Raw genomic sequence first — 23,840 nt, forward strand, 5'->3', positions numbered from 1 at the left:
CTATGGACAGTAATTTGACAATATTTAGTGAAATTAATTAAAGATGCACATTCTCTCTGATCCACTTCTGATCACAGTTCTCATGTTAGTCAGACTTCCCTTACTATGAGAAAATACCTGAGATAATCAATTTAAAAGGAGAAAATATTTATTTTGGTTCATGGTTTCATTCCATGGTCACCTGGACCTGTTGTGGCACAAGACATCATAATGGGAATGCATGGCAGAAGAGGCGTGTTCACCTCATTGAGGCCAAGAAGAAAACAGAGAGAGAGAAAGAGAGACTGGTGTCTTCATATATTCTTCAAGGCTATGACTCCAATGACCTTACTTTCTTCCACTAGGCCATACCTCCTAAAGGTTCCACTACCTCCCAACAACTCCACAGGCTGGTGGCCAAGACTTTTACATATGGGCTTTTAAAGATTTTTATCCCAATTCCAGCAGTCCCCAGGGTCAAGATGTGTTTAAGAATGTCAGCATTGTCTGTAATAGCAAAAGGCTGAATAATACCCAACTGTTCCCCAAAAAGACAATGAATAAATAATAATTATGTATACACAATGGGATGCTACTCACATTAATAAAAATAGAGCTGCAACTATTAATGTGCATAATTCTCAAAAACATAAATGAAAGGAAATGCCAAAGAATAAGTACACTGACCTTTCATTTAAATCTTTGAAATCACAAATAAATGTTTACATATATAATAAAAGAACAGAGATGCAGGGAAATAATAATATTCAGGATTTTGTTACCTTTGAAAGGAAGTACATAAAGGTTTTTAAATTTATCTGCAATGTTTTATTTATTAAACTGGGTTATGGGTTTCAATTTATAAAAAAAAATCATTAAATAAACACTATTACTTTTTGCTATTTATAACTACCATTTTTAACTTCTTTAACTAACTTAATTTGAACATCAACTACTTCTGAAGTTAAGGAAAACAGGAAGGAAGAAACAAATCATACCTTCCTCATATTTTCTGCATCCATAGCAACTACTTCCAGTTCATCCCTCTCCTGCTTGACTTCAGTCAACTTCTGTAGCAATGTCTCTTTCTCGTCCTGTAGCTTTCTACATTCGTTTTGGGCTTGAGTTGCCTGGTCTTTGATGGTTCCCAGATATTCCTGCAATCCACTGATGACACCTTCTAAATCCTTCTTCAGAGCTTCATTTGCTGCTATCTGGCCTGAGCAAGATGGAAAAAGATTAATAATGTATATTTTAAAAGTGGTAACACCTGGCATGTGTGAGGCACTGGGTTTGATCCTCAGCATCACATAAAAATAAAAAATATATTGTGTCCACCTAAAAAAAAAAAAAAACTTAAAAAAGTAAATAAAAAAAAAAAAGTACTGCTTTTTCTACTCAGTGATTTGTTGCAAACCAAGAGTGAAATTCTAACCTTCTAATTATATCCTATCTTACTTTTCTTTCTCAGGATGCAATGATACTTTTCTTCTTATTATTCACAGTACAGAAATATTAAGCAGGTACAGGATAAAAAGAGTATATTTTGTGGGAAATGTTGACAAAATGCCTGATTCATGCTGCAAAATGTTTAAATAATTTCTAAATAAAAATGATAAAAATATGCACTAAAACTAAGTTCTTGTTGCTGAAAACACAAAACAAAATCACTCAATATACAAGACTATATACTATTCGAAGACTGGCAGCATAAACACATAACCTAAAGACTCAAAAACCAAAAAACAAACAAATAAAAAAATCACAGTATACACTGGATACCCACTACATCACCACTTTCTGAACACTCTCTTAATTCTCTCAACAACTCATGATCAAGAGAGAAATAACTTGTCTAAGATGACACAGTTGATAGTAGCAAAACAAGGACTGTGCTGTTTTTTAAGCTGAGCCCAGGTTCCTATTGTCTTCCTTTTCCACTATTATGGGAATGCCACAATTTAAATTAATGTTGCAAAAGTAGACCTTAAAGTTCTTCCTATGCTCTTCCTACACTGAGACGCTGACTTTCCAGATGACAGAAGACTCTTTGCTCCTGAAAGGGTTTTATGCCATAGAAGACAATCACATGGCAGCACTTACTGTCATCGTCTACTGACTTTTGGCTCACTGAGTGGACTGACCTGACTCACTAGGCAGCAATGCAACAAAACATACTAAAGCAAAATTTAAAAAAAATTTTCTAAACACTTTCGGGTACCCTGTAAACATTTCCCTATCAATTACTAGCATCAAAAGCTAAACTAAGCTAATATCTAGATTAATGTGTCTGAATATCATCGTTCTTTTAATATTGAAACTGACTGACCTTACGTCATCCTTAAATTCTCACCTTCAGTAAGTTGCTCTTCAAGGTCCTTAATCTCTTCAGTCTCCTTAGCAATTCTAGAAAGTATTTCATCCAAACGGCTTTCAAGCTGTTTGTACTGCTTGTTCATAATGTCAAGCTGTTGTTCTTTACCCCTTTTCTGAGCCTTCATATGGGACTGAATTAAAAAAAAAAAAATTCTTAAGACTTTAAAAAATAATAATCCTTAAAAACATTTTAAAAGGAAGACTAGAAAATATAGTGATTTGCATTTATTTTGTGTCAGGCCCTGTACTGCTTTCATGTGAACAGTTTTCATTTAAATTTCAGCATAACTTGATATGGGAATCATATTTGTTCTATAGATAAAAAAACTGAGGATTAGGGAGGATAGATGACTTTTACAAGCACACAGCTAGAAGGTAACATAGCCAAGTTCAGTATTATCAATTGGGCATTAAAAGGTGTCTTTACAAAGGAATTTTCAGACAATTAATTTATTATATTGAAACACATTATGTTTATAGAAAAAGACTTAAAAGTACATTCCAAAATGTTAAAAGGAATTATATTTGGATGCAAAGATTACAGAAAATATTGTTTCTTTATTCATGAGTTGTTTTAATATTTAGAAAATTCTGATATAAATTCTATAAAGTAATGCCTTTTTTAACCTCAAAACAAAACAAAATAAAACCCTATATTCAAATGTACCTTAAAGTTTCTTAGGGAAAATAAAGATATGAGATAAATAAATACTTACTTGGGATTCAAGATTATTTTCAATTTGTTCTGCAAAAAAACATTTTGCTTTTAGATTCAATAATCTGGGAGCTGGGAGGGACCTCAAAAACGTTGGGAAGACACACACCTCTACCACCACATAGGCCTCTGGTGGAAAAAGCATCTTACACACACACACATACACCCTAATAATCACCACATTGGAGAGCCACTGTTAACCGAGAGGAGTGGATTGTATTATTTCTCAGATGTGCTGGGGGGGGGGGGGATTGAGAACTACTGATCTTTTCAAACCTTTAATTTCACAAATAAGAAAAATTTATCTCAGATCCATCAAATGACTTGTCCATGTCTCTTTAGGCAACTGTTCATATGGAAACAATTCCCCAGAGAACTTTTGCCTTCCCACTTACCCCACCCCCAGCCCCATGACTCTAAATTTGCCTCCACAAGATCAGAGAAACACAACACCTAATGAAAAAGCTATCAGGAGAGAAACCTGTATCAGAGTCTGAACAATAAACGACCCATTAGATCAAAAAAGAACACTTCTCAATTTTAGGCATCTGCTTCCCCCAAATACTTGAAAGAAATGTCTCTTCATTTTTTGAAGAACAAAGCGGCAACTTGACTGGGAGTTTTTTATTTTACTACTGGTAAAACTTGGAATTTTCAAATCTTGTCTTTCCTCACATTCCCAAAATACCCATCTGAAATTGTTCTTAAAAGGTTAACTGCAGATATCAGCTTACATCCTAACTACGAACTTGTATGGCTCAAGGAAAAAAAAATTGCACTCATATCTAAATGAGTAAAATTCATTTTAAAATTCTTTAAAATTCACCATTTAAAAATCCACTGAAACCACTTCATATGCAGGACAAAAATTTGGTCCAAAATACCATGTGCATAAAACACATGGAGCAACAGTAGATCCTGCAATGTTCACCATGGAGCTCACAAAAGAGTTATTGTAAAAACAGGAACTTACATCTGACTCCTCCTCCTCCTCTAAATCCTTTGTACACAGAGAGAGAAAATGATCCGTACCTTAACTTAGAATTTGTCCTGTTAAAACTGAGCCGTTGAGCACAGAGAAACTGGGCAGAACGCTTTCTAACGCTATCTTCAAACTCATGTGCACTTCCCTCTCTGACAGCCACATTTTTGCAAGTTTCACGAGCCACATTTTTGCAAGTTTCACGAACCTCAGTAACTTCCCAGCGCCTCAAACCACATTCCTGGCCAAAACTGAGTGGCAGCCCAGCCTGTCCAGTCACTAGAGCCTCTGCTGGCAGGCCCCACCCTCCTAGCTTTAAATCATAACACAGGAAGCTCCCCAGGGCCAATCACGCCCCAACGCCACAGAGATCCCAGAGATCGCCACAATGGAATTCCCTCCAGAGAACTGCTACCTTTTGCTTCCATTGGGCATTTTCCCGACAGGAGAGATCAACACAGTCTTCTTAATCATATTTGCTAATGTGATATTTTGCTTCTGGCTACGAATAATAACTAAAATGTGACCTGATTTTTAAGTGGTACCTTTTCCTTTTGAAACTTAGTTTAATTAATATATATAATTAAAACCTGACTAGACTTAGTTCTGAATTAATGTTAGAATGCTCCCTTTTTGGGGGTGCGGGGGAGGGGGGGAGTGCTGAGGATTGAACCAGGGCCTCAAGAATGCTGGGCAAACGCTCTACCACTGAGCCCACCGAGTTAATTTTAAAATAATTAATTTCTTTAGATCTCTAATCCCTTTGTGAGGAGTTGGCATAAGTAAGGACTCTAACTCTTCCTAAAAGGGTGATTTGGGGGCAAATCACTTACTTTCCAAATCACATTTTCATTCTCTTCAAATTGAAGGAAAAAAAAAAAAAAAAAAACTGACACAAACCTGACATGGATGGGATGATTAAAAAAAGAAAAAAAAAAGAGTTTGCAGCATATACAAAATACTGGCACAATGCAAGACATGTGGGTGCTTAATATGTTTGTTTTCTATAATATCTTTAATTACAGTCCAACTTTTACTTTCAAATTCTATTTACTATTCAGAAAGATACTTTTATCTAACTAGATAATACAGGTCAATTAAATAAAAGTCTATCTAAGTCTAAAGAAAAATATACATAAATCACACTCTTGATTCTTTCTCTTTTGCTAAATGGCTCACATTTTGTAGCCTAAAAGGGGTGCCTACAACTAGCCAATATGTGTAGCAACTTCAAGTAAATTAGAAAAAGATACTCCTTCTAGGTGAACAAATTAAAAAGAGATGCCCTCTGGTGTGGAGACCAAAAACTAAGAACTAACTTTTAGTAGTTTTAAACAAAACCAAATGGGAAACTTAAACCTGGTTTGTATGTTCCACCCCTACTAGCACAGACTGATTCTGGCTACCTTCAAAACTTGGACAACATTTCTATGTCTCACTGTGCCCCTTTCTATATGTAATTCTTTACAGAGATTCAGTGAAAATTAAACTCTCCATCTGCCAAACACACAACCTGGGTTTTAATTAGACTCAGATTACGGAACTGGAAGGGGCAGCACATGAGCATGTGGGCTGTTCCTTCCTACCCGCCAGAAGGCAAACATTCATAAACAGAGGGCTGGTCCCTAGAGACACAGATAACCTTACTTAGATGGTAGCTTTCTAAAACAAATAAATGCAATAAGATATTATCAACCTCATTACACATGCAGAACTTTAAATAAGCAATTTTTCATCTAATAAAAATTCTTTAAAATAAGATTAATTTTGGTTTCAATTTTAATAGTCTCAGGTTTTTATTAGAAAAGACTTCATAAATGTGGAAGCTAGAGAGAGAGAAAAAAAAGGAACAAAATAAAGGTATCTCACAGAATAGAAGAGAGGTAATAGATAGGGAGGAGGGAGGAAGAGAAGACATGGGAAAGTACTGGGGTACAAAATGTACCAAATTATGCTATGTCCATCTACAAATATATTACAATGAATCCCACTTGATTGTATATATAATCATAATGCACTAACTTAAAATAATGATAATAGAAGGGAGATTAGTAGAGCAAGTAGATGGGGAGAAAGGAAAGGGAAAGTACTGGGGAATGAGATTGATCAAATTACATTATGTGCATGTACAAATATGGCATAATAGTTTACTAAAACATTTCAAAGAATATTACATAACCTGTCAAGTACTTAAAGCAGTTACAATTGCATGTCAGATTCTGTGATAACAGTTAATTGAAAGATAAAAAAGATGTGGTAACAGTTAATTGAAAGATAAAAAAGATATCCTTACTATTCAAAATATGTCAGGAAAATGTTTAGGAAATACTTTCACTTACTTTAGGAATACTAGTTCACATACAAGCCATTAGTAAGATTTCCCAGAGTACTGAAAGAAAGACTTGAGCCTGACTCTATCAGTCAGTCACCTGACCACATCTGACCACATCTTAGGAAGACATACTCTTGAGAAAAGTTTCTTTTTAAGGACAAAAAAATATTAAAACAACAAAAAATCTTTAGCAGAATATTTGCATAAAGGATTAAAGAGGTAGAAAAAGAACTTTGACCCCCTTCAGCAAGGAAAGAGAAGGAGTTAAGTTTGGAGAGCATCTTGGAGCAAGTTTCTTTAGTTCTGAAATAAAACGAAAATGTTAAGTGTACTCTGCGGCTGTCATTTACTGAAAGGTACTTTCTTGAAGACTAGTTTTGTTCTGAACACATTCACACATTCCCTATGTATATACACATGTATTTATGTATATGTATAAATATATATGACACATACATACATACATATATACATATAATTTATATAAATTATACATACATATATGCACATCACTTAAATTATACATCAAACCAAAAAGAGACATGCAGAAAGGACTCTACTGCTAAAAATAGTGAGACAAGTACTATCTAGAGAGAATAATATTCAAATGTCCATAGAACAAGTCTAAATTTCTTAATTTACTTACATGTTTTGGGTCTTTGGAATCTAGGGTATCTATGGCTATTTGCAGGTCCTTGATCTCCTTCTCCTTTTCAGCAATTTCTTGTCGCTGCTTTTCCATCTGCATTTCTAGATCCAGAGTTTCCTGGCGTAATTTATTTAGAAGTTGTATTCTACCACTCAACTGCTTGAAAAGAAGGTCTTTTTCTGCTTCTGAAATCTAATTCCCCCACACCCCAACAATTAACAAAGGATAGCAACTCTGATTTATAAAGACAACTTCCACAATGTAAAAAATATTTTATGTTCTATCAGGTTCCACCCCCCTTTTTTTTGGTCCTGTGGATTGAACCCAGGGACACTGTACCCCTGAGATACATCCCCAGCCCTTATTTATTTATTTAGAGACAAGGTCTCACTAAGTTGCTGAGACTGGCCTCAAACTTGCAATCCTCCTGCCTCAGTCTCCTGAATGGCTAGGATTTCAGTTGTGTACCACCACGCACAGTTTTCAGATTTCTCTATAAATTAAAATATGGTAGTTGTCTAGGCACTCTCCAAATATATCTTATTAAGTAGAAAACCTTATTATTTTACTAGTTTGTAAAAACTGATAATTTAATAGGTACAGTTGTCATTCTAGTATAAGCAACTTGTAAAATATTAATCATAAACCTAATATTACAGATAGCTGATTTTACATAGCACTTACTATGTACCTGGTACTGTTCTGAACTCTTTATATACTTCAATTTACTTCTCAAAACATATAAAGTAGAAAGCATATTTATTGTAATTTTACAGATAGGGAAACTGATTTATGGAAAATTTAGATATATTGCCCAAGGTCACACTAGGAGATTAGATGTGTGAAAAAACATGCAAATAGAAGCTTAGAAGGAAATAAGACTAAATATTGTGATGATTATACAATTCCCCCTAATCACAATACTTTCATAGTCAGGAAAAGAATTTAAAATTCTGTGTTACCTAGATAAGATCATCTCAACCACAGAATTATAAAACATAAAAAGCTCTTGTTAAAGCCAGGTGTGACAGTACACACCTTTAATCCAAGTTGCTCAGGAGCCTGAGCAGGAGGATAGCAAGTTCAAGGCCAGCCTTAGCAACTTAGAGAGACCCTGTCTCAAAAATAAAAAAAATTAAAAGGGCTGGGAACGTAGCTCATAGAGCACCCTGGGTTCAATCCCCAGTACAACAAATAAACAAACAAACACACACACACACACACACACACACACACACACACACACAGTCTAAATATTTTTTAGTGCTTTTCCTATAATACTGATGCTGTTTAACTACAAATTTCCTTTTTACTTTTTAAACTTGTTTATTGTCTACCAGTCTGTCCACCAAGGAGGGACACATGTCTGTCCCACTAATTAAATTGAAATTTTTATTTTACTGGTAAGAACGAGGCTGAAACTTATCTTAGCAGGTCAAGTAAATAAGCAGTGTAAAGAAAATTTAGGGTTACATTTACTCATTTAAATAAATAATTATTTTTCCAATCATATTTATAAACATCCATTTATTTTCAAATCATGTATATTATTAACATCTACCTGTATAGTCAGTTTACTGTAAAATATTTAACTATTAAAACCATCTTGAGGGACTGGGGTTGTGGCTTAGTTGCCTAGCATGTGTGAGACACTGGGTTCAAGTCTCAGCACCACATATAAATAAACAAAATAAAGACCCATTGACATTTAAAAAATATTAAAGACAAAAAATCTTGATGCTCCATCCACCTGGCTTCCCACTTTCAATTCATCTGGAAGCCCTGACAGTTCTCCTGCCTATTTGACCTGCAATTTGGTTGGCTTTCTCTCCCTAGCCACCCCATCTTCCTGATTCATTCATCCTGTTACTGTTTCTTGCTTGAACTAAATACCAGCCTCTTAACCAATCCACAGATCTTCATTCTCTCTCTCATCCCATTTCACCATTAAGCAATAGCCAAAGTGACCTCTTATATAGACAAATAGATCAGCCATTCTACTTAAGCCCTGCAAAGTTTCCCACTGCATACAGAATAAAATCCAAGATTCTTAAAATGGCCAGTGAAACCTGGCATGGTCTTTAACCTCATGACTCTTAGAATTCATTGTCTAGTACACTTTCCTTCACTCAGCTGAGGAATTTTTACTAAGAAGCCTTTTGCAAACACTGTCATCTCTGCCTGGAATACTCTTTCTTCTAACTCTTGTCTCTCTAGTTTCTTCTCATTCTTTGTGTCATCTCCAATCCTAGCACAACGGAACCTGCCCACAGACCCAGCTACTTGGGAGACTGAGCAGAAGGATTACTTATATCCAGGAACTGTTAGACTAGTTTGGGCAACATGGTGAGATCCTGGTCTAAAAAAAAAAAAAAAATCTAAACACCACCTCCTCAGAGAAACCTTTAAGAGCCCTACAATCTAAATTTTTTTCAGTATTTTTCCTATAATACTGATGCTGTTTAACTACAAATTTTCTTTTTACTTTTTAAACTTGTTTATTATCTATTTCCCCTACAAGTCTGTTCACAAAGGAGAGATTCATGTCTATTTTGTTTGGGGCTGGGGATGTGGCTCAAGTGGTAGCGCGCTCGCTTGGCATGCGGGCGGCCCGGGTTCGATCCTCAGCACCACATACCAACAAAGCTGTTGTGTCCGCCGAGAACTAGAAAATAAATATTAAAAAAAAAAAAAAATCTCTCTCTCATGTCTATTTTGTACATTACTCAGGAGCCAGTCTAGTCAGGCATATAGTAAGTTTCCAGTACAATCCAGCCAATTTTTAGTTTCTGTATAATCTATACTATACTATAGTATATCTTTTAAAAGAACCTATGGTTTGGACTTCACATTTTTTCAACCTATTATGATATGATTATAGTTATCATTATAATTTTAAAATATTGATTCTTACAAGTTGTAAATAAGTATGCATTTAAAAATGAAAATTTCAAAATACTTCCTTCCCTTTGTGAATCTCCCACACCATCAAATTACATCATGGACTTAACTACTCACTTCTGCATGAAATACTTTGGTAATTTCTCAGAATAAGCTACTTTCATCTTTTTTGTATATAATATATCTTTTTGGTTTGTTTCTTATTTGATAATGTTCATGCTATAGTTTTCTATAGCATTTAATCTGGGTGCCAGTATCTTAAAGGTGGAGGGTGCTTAATTAGTTAGAAGAGATATCAGGAAGTAACTCTCTTGGGGAAAGTAGTCACTTTCACAATGTAGTAGACCAAATACATCTTTTCACATGAATTTTCAGTCATTTACTTCTATATGCTTTATAAAATGTTGAAGACATCATCATGAATGAAAGGATAATTGAGAAATGCTAGAATCACATTTGAATCTGAAATTCATTATTCTGTGATTAATTAGACTGTACTGACTTTAAAATAAACATATTGTTATAAAGGGAAACATGTTTCATTTTCATTTTTTCATTTCCTCTTAGCATGGCTCTTTGCTTGTACATACTTTTTTCCGTTGTATAGCTTCTTCCAGTTGTTTAAATTCTTCAGTAGCTCTTAAAATTTTTTGTTCTGCCTTTTCTATTTCATCATGTAGTTCTGACAGTCGAGTTTGTGCTGTGAATTTAAAAACCATATACACACAAGCAAATTCTGAAATTTCTACCAGATTTTTTCTTTGCAATAATCTCTTCTCTCTCAATTAAATTCTGTCATTATTGATCATAGACATTTTGAAATTTACTTATGATAGCTTTCATCTCTATTAAATATTTTAAGAAAAAATTGTTTTGTGATATGCTATAGAACTATAATTAATCTTTGTCTGTAAAATTCTTAACATAAAAGGGACAATACTTGAGATTCCCAATGTTAGTGAACCATTTTGAGAGAAAGAGGATTTTATTGGGAAATATACACTTTATATGCCACTAAGTCATAATTAGGATCAGTGTATTGAAACACAACAACCCTGTGTTAGAGGCAAATACTTTATGCTAGAACTCAAAAACTAATCCAAATTTATTAAAAAATCCAATACTGGAGGTGACTTTAAATCAATCACTTTTTACCCCGAATTTCAGATTTCTTTCTCCCTCTCTCTCTCCCTCCAATGAAACCATGAGTCCCCTGAAGTTAGTATGCACATGTATCTGATTTATTTTTCCTTTACCTTTTAGAGCTTTACATATAATAAATGCAGACAAGGAGAACTCAGCTTCTTATCTCCCCTTGCAAAGTCAGTCTTTACTAGTCATCCATATTTTCAGCTGACAGTCAAAGGAAGATGAACTGCTAATTTGATGGTTCAATGGGCCACAATTACTAGCGGGATATATAAATTCAGGTTGGCTTTCTCTTTCTTCAATATCTACACAGCTAAGTGGATAGCTATGTATGACACTGGAGGGGCTCCTACAGTGCCTCTTGGCTTGACTTCTTCCTCTATGTGACTTGCCAGAGGTTTAAGATCCCTCGAATTAGTCTGGGGTATGGAGGGATGGTGGTGAGGCAGTATGTGGGGCCCATCAGGAAGTCATAGGCCAACCTTAGACCCAGGCCTAAGGAGAGTGATCTGTTTCAGCCTATCCAAAGCACAGCTTCAGGTTTTGGCTACATGTATAATCATCAATAGGGGCTGAGGATGTGGCTCAAGCGGTAGCGCGCTCGCCTGGCATGCGTGCGGCCCGGGTTCGATCCTCAGCACCACATACAAACAAAGATGTTGTGTCCGCCGAGAATTAAAAAAAATAAATATTAAAAATTCTCTCTCTCTATAATCATCAATAAAAGTGATTCTTTACCTGCTTCAGTTATTATTAATTACGTCTTTGCATACTTCTATGCTTATTGGCAGAATGGGATTTATGCATTCTTGGATCCCCTGGACATATTCCCATTAAATTCTGGTCAAAAATACCACTCTCAACCATAAAAGGAATAATTTTTAAAAATCTGTTCAATAAGTCACTACTTTTGTTTTAGACTTTTCATTTTAATGACAATATAATAAATACCATCAGAATGTTTAATTAAAAGAGTTATAAAATAAAATTGGCCTACATATTCAATCTTTTTATATTTCTAAAGAATTTAAAATAACTTTGTTTAACCTGCATTTATTTTTCTTTCTTTATCTTCCAGTTGTGTGTCCAGTGGTGCATGGGCTCTCAAGTTCTCTTGTACATTTCTAAGTTGTTCTCCTTCATTTGGTCCCATCTTCTTGATCTGTACTGCCTGGGCATTACTGATAATGAAAGTTTCTGTGGCAAACATATTTCTCTTGTATCTGGATTTGCCAATGTAAGGGCTTTCATCTGGGACTTTATCAATTTCAGCATACTAAAAGCAAAATAATAGATTTATGGTTTAATAACAAATGACATTATTCATTTTATTAGTGGTAAACATGTCACACAATCACCAAAGTTTTGCTAACCCTAAATCTTAGAAGCTAAAAATATTATTAATTTATTCTTAATATACTAAAAAATGGAATTAGACCTAAAAATGGTCTCAAAAGGATTCTTCCTCCTACTACCAAACTGTGACAGTTTGGATTGGCTAATTAAAGAACTGCCCACACTTATATGATTTGTAGCACTGCTTAATCTCTTAATCTCCCAATCAGAAATCTGGATGTTTCATTTTGGTTTCTTGACTGACTGACACAGAAAAATCTCAATGTACAGTAAAATCTCAATGTAATCAATTTTAATAATTGGGCTTTAAAATTTAAACAACATGGGATATTATTAAAATCATTGGTTTTTAGAAGTTAGGTAATTCCCCTGTTTCCATGGCATTTATGGCATCTGTGCCAATAATGGTTGACTAATTCTGAACCTAGTAAGTACTGAACAAATCTTGTAGGGAGATGACTATCCCATGGCACTTTTCCCAAAAGTTTGGATTTAAGTGAGGTAACTGAGAGTTAAGGAAGCTGTTTTTGCTTAGGGAATTGGTTGTGGGCAAAATTCTCTTGGGGCTTTTACCTCTTTAGGATATTGCTCTAACTACAGGAGCCAAATAATTCACAGATACAACCAAAACAGTTTACTCTGCTGATTGCTCATAATAAGAGAGTGGAATGGTTAGTAAAAAAATAGTCCCTTAAATTTCCCTACCATCTGTCCCCTTCCACCTCACTTCATGCTGGCTTTAATTCTGGATTACTAAAGAATTATAAATAGCTCACCTCTGATGGATAATAATTTAGTGGCTCAAATTTAGCATCAATTTTATAAAAAGCCAATTCCTGTTCGAGCTCATACTGCTTCTGACATGCTCGTGTTAGTTCCATGGTCTTCTGTTTTAGCTATCAACCCAATTCAATGAGACAAAACATAGTTTCAGTGAGTTAGTACCAAAGTGCAATGTTATGGCAATTTCTCATCATTATTAATAACTATATTGTAAAAACACTATAGCAAAAAGCACAACACTCAGAATTTTATCTTAATTATCTATTATAAAAAATGAAATACAAAATTATTGTTTCAGAAGTGATCACATAAAAGACCTTTGAAGTTTACATGCTATTTCAGGATACAAAGAAGATATTTAAATTTAAATTTGTTTTACCTAAATGTAAAATAGTTCTGTATCAATTATCTTTAAACTAGTCTACTAAGTATCTGTTTCATGATGTCCCAAGATTTAGTATTAATTTATTTAACTTACTCTTGGTTTTAATGATATCTTCAAATCACGGAGGAATAATATTTGACAGTAACTACAGAGCAGTGAGAAGGATGATATTAGAGATTACTTTTAACTGTACTGTTATCGTAGTATTTGTGGCTAATTGCTTCTTAAGTTTTAAATGTTCAGAACATCATTATTTGTAACAGAGGATAAGGAATTTAAACAACCTCCATCAGATCCAAATATGTAATATTAAAATTTTAATAAAGTAATTATACTATAACTTTTTAGTTACTCAGAAAGTTTTGGAACTGGGAGAAGGAGGATATATGAATCATTCAATATAATTATCTGAACATATAAATAAACGGAAACTCAGATTGGTGGAAACTCAGATTGGTGAATTGACTTGTCAAAAGATTAGTGGTGAAAGCTAAGTATTTTACTACTATCAACACAAGCCCTTTTTCTATTACATCTACTCTTTGAGTTCATTTCAAAGGTCCACTAAGTGATTATTATCTTTACTTTTGCCAGTATCTGATAAAGATCATGCAGAAATATTTCATAAACATAAAAATGCAAGCAAAAAAGAATAAAACATAAACAAACACAAGCATTTTACAAGGCCAGCAAATCAGTCGTGCACAATTTAACTCACAGTCACCTCCTGATAATCTGTTAAAATGGAAGTAACACTGATCTGAGTACTAATTTTGTGTGACATCCTCATTTGCTATTTCACTGGAATTAAAGGACTTGCCTTATTGCATAGCTTACAGCAGAAGAGACAATGTTCAATTCCAAGAGCCTGGTTTCCAATCTAACATTCTGCCTATTGTCCCAATGTCCTGCTGCAGGGTGCCTAGCATTTTAGCCATACTTATCTTTTCAGTGAATGCTCATAAGGCTTTGAGTCTCAAGGAAGCAACTCAATCAACAACAATCCTGGGCTTCTCTCTCCATAGCTCATTGACTATAGGGCCAAACCAAAGGTAAATGTGAGTGGAATCATGGAGTGTGCATGTACTGGTATCTATTAAATAGCCTATGTGTTTCAAAGTCCCTTTGTGTCTCTTATAGTCTTAGGCTTAGTGTACGGTTAAGTACTCAATAAATGTATGTTGAAGAAATGCATCAATGTCTGCAAACTAAAAGTCAAAGGAACTGGAAAGAAGGTGAGCTGTAGCACTCACTGGCTATTAAAATCAAGAGATGACTGTAGTTAACCTGTTTACCAACAGGAAAAATAATACAAATTCTTTCCCCAACATTCAAATTTGTTCCCCTATGTACACAGTCATTCAAAACATTATACATACACAGGCACATTTCTCAATGAGGCAAGCCAGTTTCAAAACTTAAAACACAAAAACATATGAATACAAATTATCATGCAAATCATGAAAAACATAGTATGCAGTTCAGCCCTTTAAGGAAGAATACCTTTAAGAACTACCTTTAAGGAAGAATAAAGAACTACCTTTAAGGAAGAATAAAGAATCGCAGAAAAGGGCCTGCAAGAAACCAAAACAAGGGCTAAAAGAAGAAAGAAGCAAACAGATACTGTCAACTGGAGAACTCTCAGATGTGATACCACAAGTGCTCTTTAATGACAATTTACCACAGGAAGGTATGGCTATTAGTATTTGCATTGTTCCTATATGGACATATCTTATTCCCACTCCAAATGTGAATAATAAATTTACCACCTTCCCTTACTTAGCTCGATTCATTTCAAATTATTTTCACATTCATAATCTCATTAAATCCTCACCAGTCTATAAAGCTGGCAGGACAAGCAAATCATCCTCATTTAAAAAATAAGTAAACAAAAGGATAGAATTGAAACAACCTGCACAAGGACAGAATAAATTCAATTAACATTTGTTGGGGTTGGGATAGGGGACTACTACAGTTTAAGTGGCCACTGAAAGACTAACTTCAATGCTATTTTTCTTTTATAAAGAAAGTGCTTTAATGCATGAGCAATTATTTTATAAAACTGAAAAACAAAGCAGGGTGCAGTGGCACATGCCTGCACCCAGTTACTATGGAAGGTGAGGCAGGAGGATCACAAGTTTGAAGCCAGTCTAGACAACTTAGCAAGACCATTCCCTGATCCCACCTTGGGGCAAAAAGAGGCTGGTGATATAGTTTAGTGGCATAGCACCTAACATCTAACATGCAGGGGCTCTGGGTTTAATCCCTAATACTACAAAAAAAAAAAAAAAAGGAAAACATTATACAATTGTAGATAATATTACCATCAAATATTCTTTAAAGGATAACAGAAAATATTTTTCAAATGTATATTCTTAGACTAATGCTCAGATTGTTTTTAAACATATAATAGCCTTTGTAGTAAAAGAAGTCTAGGCAAAACAATATAAATGGCAATTTAAAGAATAAATACATAATAGCCAATAAATACATATGTAATATTCAGCTTGCCAACAATTATGGAAATGAGAAATTAAAACAATAATGAGATTCCATTTTTTTCTATTATATTTATAAATTCAAAATAACAATACCCAGCTGAAAATTGGACCCTTTCACTTACTGCTATGCAAGTATAAATTGGCCATAAGCTTTTTGAAGTGGGTATTCGCATTTATTAAAAATTTAAAAGAGAATTACACAGTAATTCCACTCAAAGTGATTTATGCTGAAGAAATACTAGTGTGTATGCATAAAGCACATACACACACACACACACACACATAGATTTTGTAGTACTTATCTCTAATGCCAAAAAAACCATCAACACTAACTAAATTATAGAAGATCCACTTAATAGAACACAATTTAGAATTTAGAAAGAATGAGAAAGTGCTCGCTTCGGCAGCACATATACTAAAATTGGAATGATATGGAGAAGATTAACAGCCCCTGCACAAGGATGACACACAAATTTGTGAAGCATTCCATATTTTTATCCAAAAAAACAAATGCCAAATGTTTTCTTTGATATAAGGAGGCTGATTCATAGTGGGATAGGGAACGGGAGCATGGGAGGAATAGATGAACTCTAGATAGGGCAGAGGGGTTGGAGGGGAAGGGAGGAGACATGGGGTAATTAATGATGGTGGAATGTGATGATCATTACTATTCAAAGTACATGTATGAAGAATTGGTGTGAAGATACTATGTATACAACCAGAGATATGAAAAATTGTGCTTTCTCTTATATATAAGAGTTGTAATGCATTTTGCATCATATATAAATAAAAAATTACATAAAAATTACATATATATATACACACACATATATGTACACATATGTACATATATACATATATTTTAAACTTGGAGAGCTGTCTACATGTACTGCTTTGTGAAAGATAAGATGCAGGATAATCAGACATAATAGGATTCCTTTTTTAAAAAAATAACAAATATTCAAGGGTGTAATTATTTAATTACATATATTGTATATGTATAGAAAACAAAAGGATCTATATCAACACTTGAGGAAAGGAGCAGGGGAAGAGTAGATTTTCATTTCTACTGTATACATTTGTGTTGTCTGAACTTGTTACAAAAATATACATGTTAAAATGTTTTAAACTGTTATTAATTATAAGAGTAATAATGACACAGAAAAAAGCACAATCTAAGAAAAGTAGTTATATAAAAAAGAGCAAAACTGCTGACAATTTACAAAACATTTATTCCCAGCACAACCATATTAACAATAACATAAATAAGCAAAAGAGAAAACTATAACAAACCATACTTTCGGGACAAAGCAAAGCCTTAAGACATATTAACTAAGGTGTTTAATGGGTTGATTAACATGCATCAGGGAGTCAGCATATACAAATTATCAAGTTCCTTTCTTAGTAATAAAATGGATTCTATGTTCTAAAACAGAAAAATAACTGAGGAAAATTTATTAAATGTTCACAAATGTCACATGATACCAAATAAGTACTGGGTTTTATTTTTGTATGTCATATAATGGCAAAAAGAGTTCATTGTTTAAGTAACATTGATTACCATTCTCCACTGGTTTCATTACTCATCAATCCATTCTATTACAAACTGAAAAGCAACAGAGTCTGAATAATCTAAAATCACTAATAATCATCTATTAACATTATTAATATATGCCTTCAGGATACAGCTGATATATATGAAAACTACCTTCAAATTAAGTAGCATATAAAGGAACCCACAAATGCTCTGAACATTGGAGGTACAGAGCTGGAGAAGCTATCCTGGATTTCCATCATGTTCCCTTTTCTTTCTCAGGCAAAAGAGACTTTAAGTAGGAGTTAGTTAAAATTCATATTTCAAGAACAACTTCCTTCTGAACAGAGGGGAGAATACTCTTCTGTATTTGTTTTAAAAAGAAAGTGATTAGGGTTGGGGTTATAGCTCAGTGGAAGAGCATTTGCCTAGCATTTGCCCAGTGTGAAGCACTGGGGCAGATTCTCAGCACCACATACAAATAAATAAAATAAAGGTTCACTAACAACTAAGAAATACTTTTTTTAAAAGTAAGTGATTAAGCAGAATTCTTCTTCTTAAAAAAACAAGTAACTGAGTGAGAATGTGAGAATGCCAAACTTGAAAGGGAGATCCAAAAAGGATAAATATATCAAAGACTTTATTATTTATAGGATAAGTAAAATTCCCTAAGTTATACATAAGTAAAATGAGGAATTATTTAAAAGGAGGGGAGAGAAAAGGGTACCAATAGTTATTTTTCCCTAAATAGCCCAATAAGTTTATAAAATTAGATTCTTTGGGTTGAAAAGGCCCACCTTCCTATCAAATGATCTTTCTCCAAAACCCTGAGCGAATGGCCAGCCTCTGCCTGTCAGTGATAGCAAACATTCCAGTTATTCCATTTCAGGCCAACTTTTAGGAATTTCTTTATCATTAAATGAAAACATATTTTCCTATCAATTGGTTTATGATGAGGTCTTGGTCTATCATTCCTCTTCCATGAAACAGTTCTTTGAATATCTGAGAGAAATTATCATAGCTCGCTGAGTCTCCTCTTCTCTAGCCTGGACAACTCTGTCCCTCTGATCATTCTTCATGTGACATGGTCCCAAGACCTTTGAAGTACCTTGGTTACTTTCTCAAATTATGCCATTTAGGTTGTCTAAATCTTTCAGTTTTAGTATCCTTTTTATGTTTCGACCATAAAGCCCAACTATATAAAAATTTAGCCATTACAGATATGCATAAACTGAAAGTGTTCTGTAATTCCACTTTTTGGAAATACCTACTTTCAAGAGTTTGGTGCATATTTTGCCATTTCTCCCCTAAGAAACTGTCATACACTTTGAGATATAAGATCATATTTGATTTTGATATTGTTTCGCAACTTGCTTTTTTATGCATAATAAAAAGTGTCAGGTATCTTCCACTTTAGGACATAAAACCGTACTTCATTTTATTCAAAACAATATATTATTTTATCACTTCAGGGTTCACTGAGGGACATTTTGGCTATTTATAATTTTTGATCATATGAATAATATTGCAGTGAATATCCTTGTATATGTATATGTGTGTTATATGTTATATATACACACATACATACATATACATTCAGGTATATATATAATCTTTGTACATTCTTGCCACTATTTCTATAGAATACATTATTGGAAATTCAATCTCTGAGACAGAGGGTCTATTTAAAATTTGGATATTTTTCCCAAATTGTCTTCTAAAAGTTTTTGCCAATGTATACTCTCTCCAACAATGTTCTTCCTTAAAAAAAAATATGAACATCAGGGATGATCTTACTGACTTCTCACAGTGAGGAACATCACCTTCCCCCTTTGGGCAGCCCCAAAGAACACTAATCTTTCAGGAAACCATATAACATGGCACCTAGTCAACTGCAGTCAGTAAAGCCTTTTGCACATATTCTATTAAAATACATCTACCCCTTTCTACGGTCAAGAAGTTGTATTTTTAGACACAAGGACAAAGAATTTTCTACCTGAAGAGAATATAATCAATGTGATGTAAAATCAGACTTACCAATTCATTTTTCATGTTTAGGTCAATTTCTAGCTCCTCACAGCTCTGTTTCTGTAATATTGCTTCTTCTTTTAATGATTTGTTTAATTTATCTTGATTTTTAATTTCCTCAAGGAATCTTATTTGTTTGCTCTTAAGCTCTTCAGTTTCCATCATCTTCTTTTCTAGGTCTCTTTCCAGTCTTTCTACCTCTTCTGTCAATAAAAATGGATAGTGTATTTATCATTGTTTCTTACTTGAAAAAAGGCAAGGCTATTTCTCAAAAGAATAACAAAAGAAGTATGGTGTAATTACAATTTTACTTTTAAAATTATATACCATGGCTTTGAGCAAAAAACATCTTGCACTTGAAATGGATATATATTACGAGGCAAGAAGTCATTATTATTTTGATGACATTTTTAAAACATAAGAATTGACTTCCAAGTATTTTAGTTTGTTGATAAATGAAAAATTTTCCCAGTCCCTTTTAAAAAATGCAGTATTTTATTTGATATGAATAATTACATTTTCGAGAATATTGTAAACATGTATGCAAAACATTACATTGTATTGAAATCCTTCAACTATTTCCTATCACTCTTAGGATAAGATTCATAAAGCTTCCGTAAAGATGATTTGGCCCCAATCTCCCTCTTGAGCCTCATCTTCAAGCATACCTCTGCAGCTTTCCTGAAATGACTCTTCATTACACTGACAATGCCTCTTCACTGCTGCAGGCTTATTCTCATCCTCTGACTGAACCTGTCTTCCTCCATTTCCTATAGGTCTCTTCTGCATCCTCTAGGGGTTGAGCTTTACAAACCATTCTGAGAAGACTGCCCTGACCCTCTCCTCTCTCTGGGTTGGATGCTTCTTAGGGAAGCTCTCATGCACCCTGAACTTATGCTCTGGCCCTTGTCACCCAGGGAGTTGTAATATGTTATCTACTCTACTGTCTGCCTACCCCACTAAAGCTTCAGGAGAACAGCAACTCCATCCACCTGGTCTCTACTGGGTCCTAAGAGCTCACCACATTAAAGGCTCCTAATTACAGTCTGAAGTCATGAATGAACCATAAGTGGTTGAAACATTTCCTCCAACAGTATATTTATATGATTACTCTGCATTATTTAAATTTTTAATAATTCCAAATAAATTTCAGGGGAAAAAAAGTCAAGTTGGGGGAGGGGTCCTAAACAAATAAGAAATTTACCATGTTTCTGAAGTATTAGATTAAACCATATAAAACTCTGCTTTTGTAGGTTGAGAGTGGACTAACATCCATTCCAAATGGTTGAACATACCAGCTTATTACCCAGTACTCTACAATGGTGATTTCTTATCTTCCTCTTTTTCCTCAAACTTCCCATACTTCTTTGAGTCTCTTTCTTAGCTGATGACCTCACATTTCATTGAGAAAACAGACTCCATCCATGGGAACTCCTTTATTTTCCCACCACCAAAGCAACAAAACCCTATGACCTGCACATCTTCTCTCCTTTCTGATGGAGAAACTGTTCCTTCTGTCAAGGGATGGCCTCTCTTCTTTCTCCAATCCTACTGAGGCATGATTTGTCTCTGCAGTCCGCTCTTAAGATATACTGCTTATTTCTTTGACTACTGATTTTGAGGTTAACTACATTTTTTTCCTCCCCATTTCCTGGTCTGAAAGCTACTGGTTAATTTTTAGTTTAGCTTTCTTTAAAAAAAAAAAAAAAAAAAAAAAAACTTTTACACAGTAAAAAATGAAAAGAAACACCTTCATTCATTTAAGTGTTAGAAGGGAGAAATTATGGGAGGAAATTTCAAATCTTCAGGCAAATATCTCCCTTCCATCATTCTTCAATACATTATTATCCAGCCTTTCCCCCATCCCTGTCACAATCAGGCACTTCTCTGTGCTCATCTTACTTTGTGCCTCAGCAACATTCAACAAAGCTTACCACATCCTCTCTTGAAGATTTCTTCTCTGGGCCTCTGTAACCCACTATTTCCTGGTTTTCTCCTACCCTGTTGGCCTCACTTTTTCAGTTTCCTTAGTTGGCTGCCTTTCTTTCTCTTCTCACCCCTGACTGCATGAGAAAACTGATTCCTATGGAATTAAGTACTATTTTTATGCTGATGACAACCAAATTTATTCCAGCTGAATCTCCTTTATCTTGGGACTGATTTATTTTTCAGATTTGGAATATTTGCAGTTACATAAAGAGATACATTGGGCACTAAATCCAAGTCTAAACACAAAATTCATTTCTTTTTTAGATAGTTATACAAACACATATGGCCTGAAAGTAATTTTTATACAAAATTTTAATGTACCTGTGTTTTGACTGTGAACAATATCCACTTATAGCATTAGAAAAGCACTCAAAGTTTCAGATTTAGGAGCATTTTGGATTTTATATATTCAGATTAGTGATGCTCAATCTGTATCTCTGATACAGACCTCTTTGAACTCCAGACACATGTTTTCTATTTGCCACCTCACACATAATTCAAACTCATCATGTCCTAAAGATAACTCTGAATTCTCCCTGTTTTCTACATATCACCACCTTAATTAAGCCAATTAAGCCAGAAGCCTGAGAATTACCTACTCCATTAGAGAGCGTTGCTGATTCTACCATTAAAAGTGATCCATCTATTTTTCATTTCCACATCTATTGTCTAAGCACAGGCCACCCACACTTCTAGCCTGCATGACTGTCATAGCTCTTCCTAACATGCCCCTCCATCTCCTCTTTGCCCTGCTCTAAATCATTCTCCAACCTGCATCCAAAATGATCTCCTTAATATAGAGCCTGTTCCTGGCCCATCCCTGCTTAAAACTTGCCCATGGTTTTTTACTGCAGCTAGAATAAAATCCAAACCACAAGGCCCTGTTCCATCTCGAACCTCCCCATTCTCTCCAAACTTTTTCTTGCACTGTCCTCCGATCATACTGATCTTTCAGTTGCTTGACCCCACTAGGGGACTAGGGTCTTTATAACCCCAGAGAACCAGCTCCTCCTTCTCCCTGAGTGCCATTCCTCACATGGCTGGCCTCTCCTCCCCTTGCCTTCAGCTTCCATGTCACTCCTTTACACCACTCTGTACCACAACAGGGCTCCCCTCTGTTGCTTTACCTGGGTTTAACTGCTTTTTGTCTGTTCCACAAAACCATAAGCTGCATGAAGGCCAGCACCAGTGTCTTGCTCACCATTGTATCCTTTGTGTCAAGTGCAGTGCCTGGTGTACTGAATATGCTCAATAGTTATTAAATTAATTGATTTATGGTGGCATCTCTGCAAATGTAATGTCATCAGAAAGTTTGTAATTCATTTGTTTTCTAGATAACTTCTGAAAACAAATTCTTTCCTCATTCAAATTCAGTTTTTTTTTTTTTTTTAAACTGTCATCTTACCTAAACTGAATCTCTCAAAAGCCTCCTCCCTGTCCTGAGTAGTTACTGGCTGACCTTCCAAACTTTCCAGCGAACGCAGGTGGAAAATGGTAAACTGGAGGTAGTGAGGAAGGGTCACGACTGGATTTTCAACTAATATCAGAGAAGTCAAATCTTGAAGTGGTTTCAACTTGCTGACATCCTGAAGCTGAAATGACATAACAGTAGCATTGGCATATTTTACTTTAAAAATCATAAACTACCTAAAGGAAATAATAAATCCTGGAAATTGTTCTTAACATAGCAAAAAAACCTATTCGTGAAACCAAGAGCTCAAAAGCAGTTTGAGGAAAGGAACAGAAAGGCAGCATGTGAGTAGTGTATTGGGACAGTACTGGGCATTTTCTTTATATCATTCTATTTATAACTCTTCACAACAACCTATAATGGACGCATCATCTTAACTTTACAGATAAAGAAACAGATTGAAAGAAGTCAGGTGATTTGTCCAAAGCTCAGAGTCTAAGTGAATAAAACAGGATTTGAATTCAAGTCTTTATCATTCTTCATTATATTAATTGAACAGATCAAAAATACAAATGGTAGTGAAAAAACTTAGTAAAACTGCAGAAAACTGAGTTATAATTGAATCTAAAAGACACAAGGATATGTACCAATATCCACAATCTGAATTTAAGGAAATACTGCCAGAAAAAAAAAAAAAAACTCTTCTAGGCATTCATTCAATCGTCTGGATTCTAGCTCAAGTTGTAACTTCGGACAGGGACTTAACATCT

At 34.6% G+C, this 23,840-nt stretch overlaps 1 protein-coding gene and 1 non-coding gene across 9 annotated transcripts in view; one reads left to right on the plus strand and one right to left on the minus strand.

The window, feature by feature from the left end:
• Cntrl (centriolin) overlaps nucleotides 1-23,840 on the minus strand; it is a 90,855-nt gene that overhangs the window by 44,299 nt on the left and 22,716 nt on the right. For 4 of the 8 annotated variants that reach the window (XM_076845568.2, XM_076845569.2, XM_076845567.2 and 1 more), the window contains exons 6-13: nucleotides 23,065-23,251; nucleotides 19,680-19,873; nucleotides 13,216-13,335; nucleotides 12,131-12,359; nucleotides 10,525-10,634; nucleotides 7,031-7,225; nucleotides 2,333-2,486; nucleotides 978-1,198 (exon numbers count right to left, since the gene is read on the minus strand). In XM_076845568.2, the coding sequence (XP_076701683.2) occupies nucleotides 978-1,198; nucleotides 2,333-2,486; nucleotides 7,031-7,225; nucleotides 10,525-10,634; nucleotides 12,131-12,359; nucleotides 13,216-13,335; nucleotides 19,680-19,873; nucleotides 23,065-23,251 (1,410 nt within the window). Of the gene's footprint in view, nucleotides 1-977; nucleotides 1,199-2,332; nucleotides 2,487-3,071; nucleotides 3,097-4,102; nucleotides 4,255-7,030; nucleotides 7,226-10,524; nucleotides 10,635-12,130; nucleotides 12,360-13,215; nucleotides 13,336-19,679; nucleotides 19,874-23,064; nucleotides 23,252-23,840 lie in introns of those variants that run through there. The other 4 variants (XM_076845570.2, XM_076845571.2, XM_076845573.2 and 1 more) reach the window with 4 other exon arrangements.
• Nucleotides 16,500-16,604, plus strand: LOC143393144 (U6 spliceosomal RNA). The gene has a single exon (XR_013090465.2). It is a non-coding gene; the product is annotated as a U6 spliceosomal RNA (small nuclear RNA).

The sequence above is a fragment of the Callospermophilus lateralis genome, chromosome 2, assembly GCF_048772815.1.
Source record: "Callospermophilus lateralis isolate mCalLat2 chromosome 2, mCalLat2.hap1, whole genome shotgun sequence".
In the NCBI taxonomy this organism is placed as follows: domain Eukaryota; kingdom Metazoa; phylum Chordata; class Mammalia; order Rodentia; family Sciuridae; genus Callospermophilus; species Callospermophilus lateralis.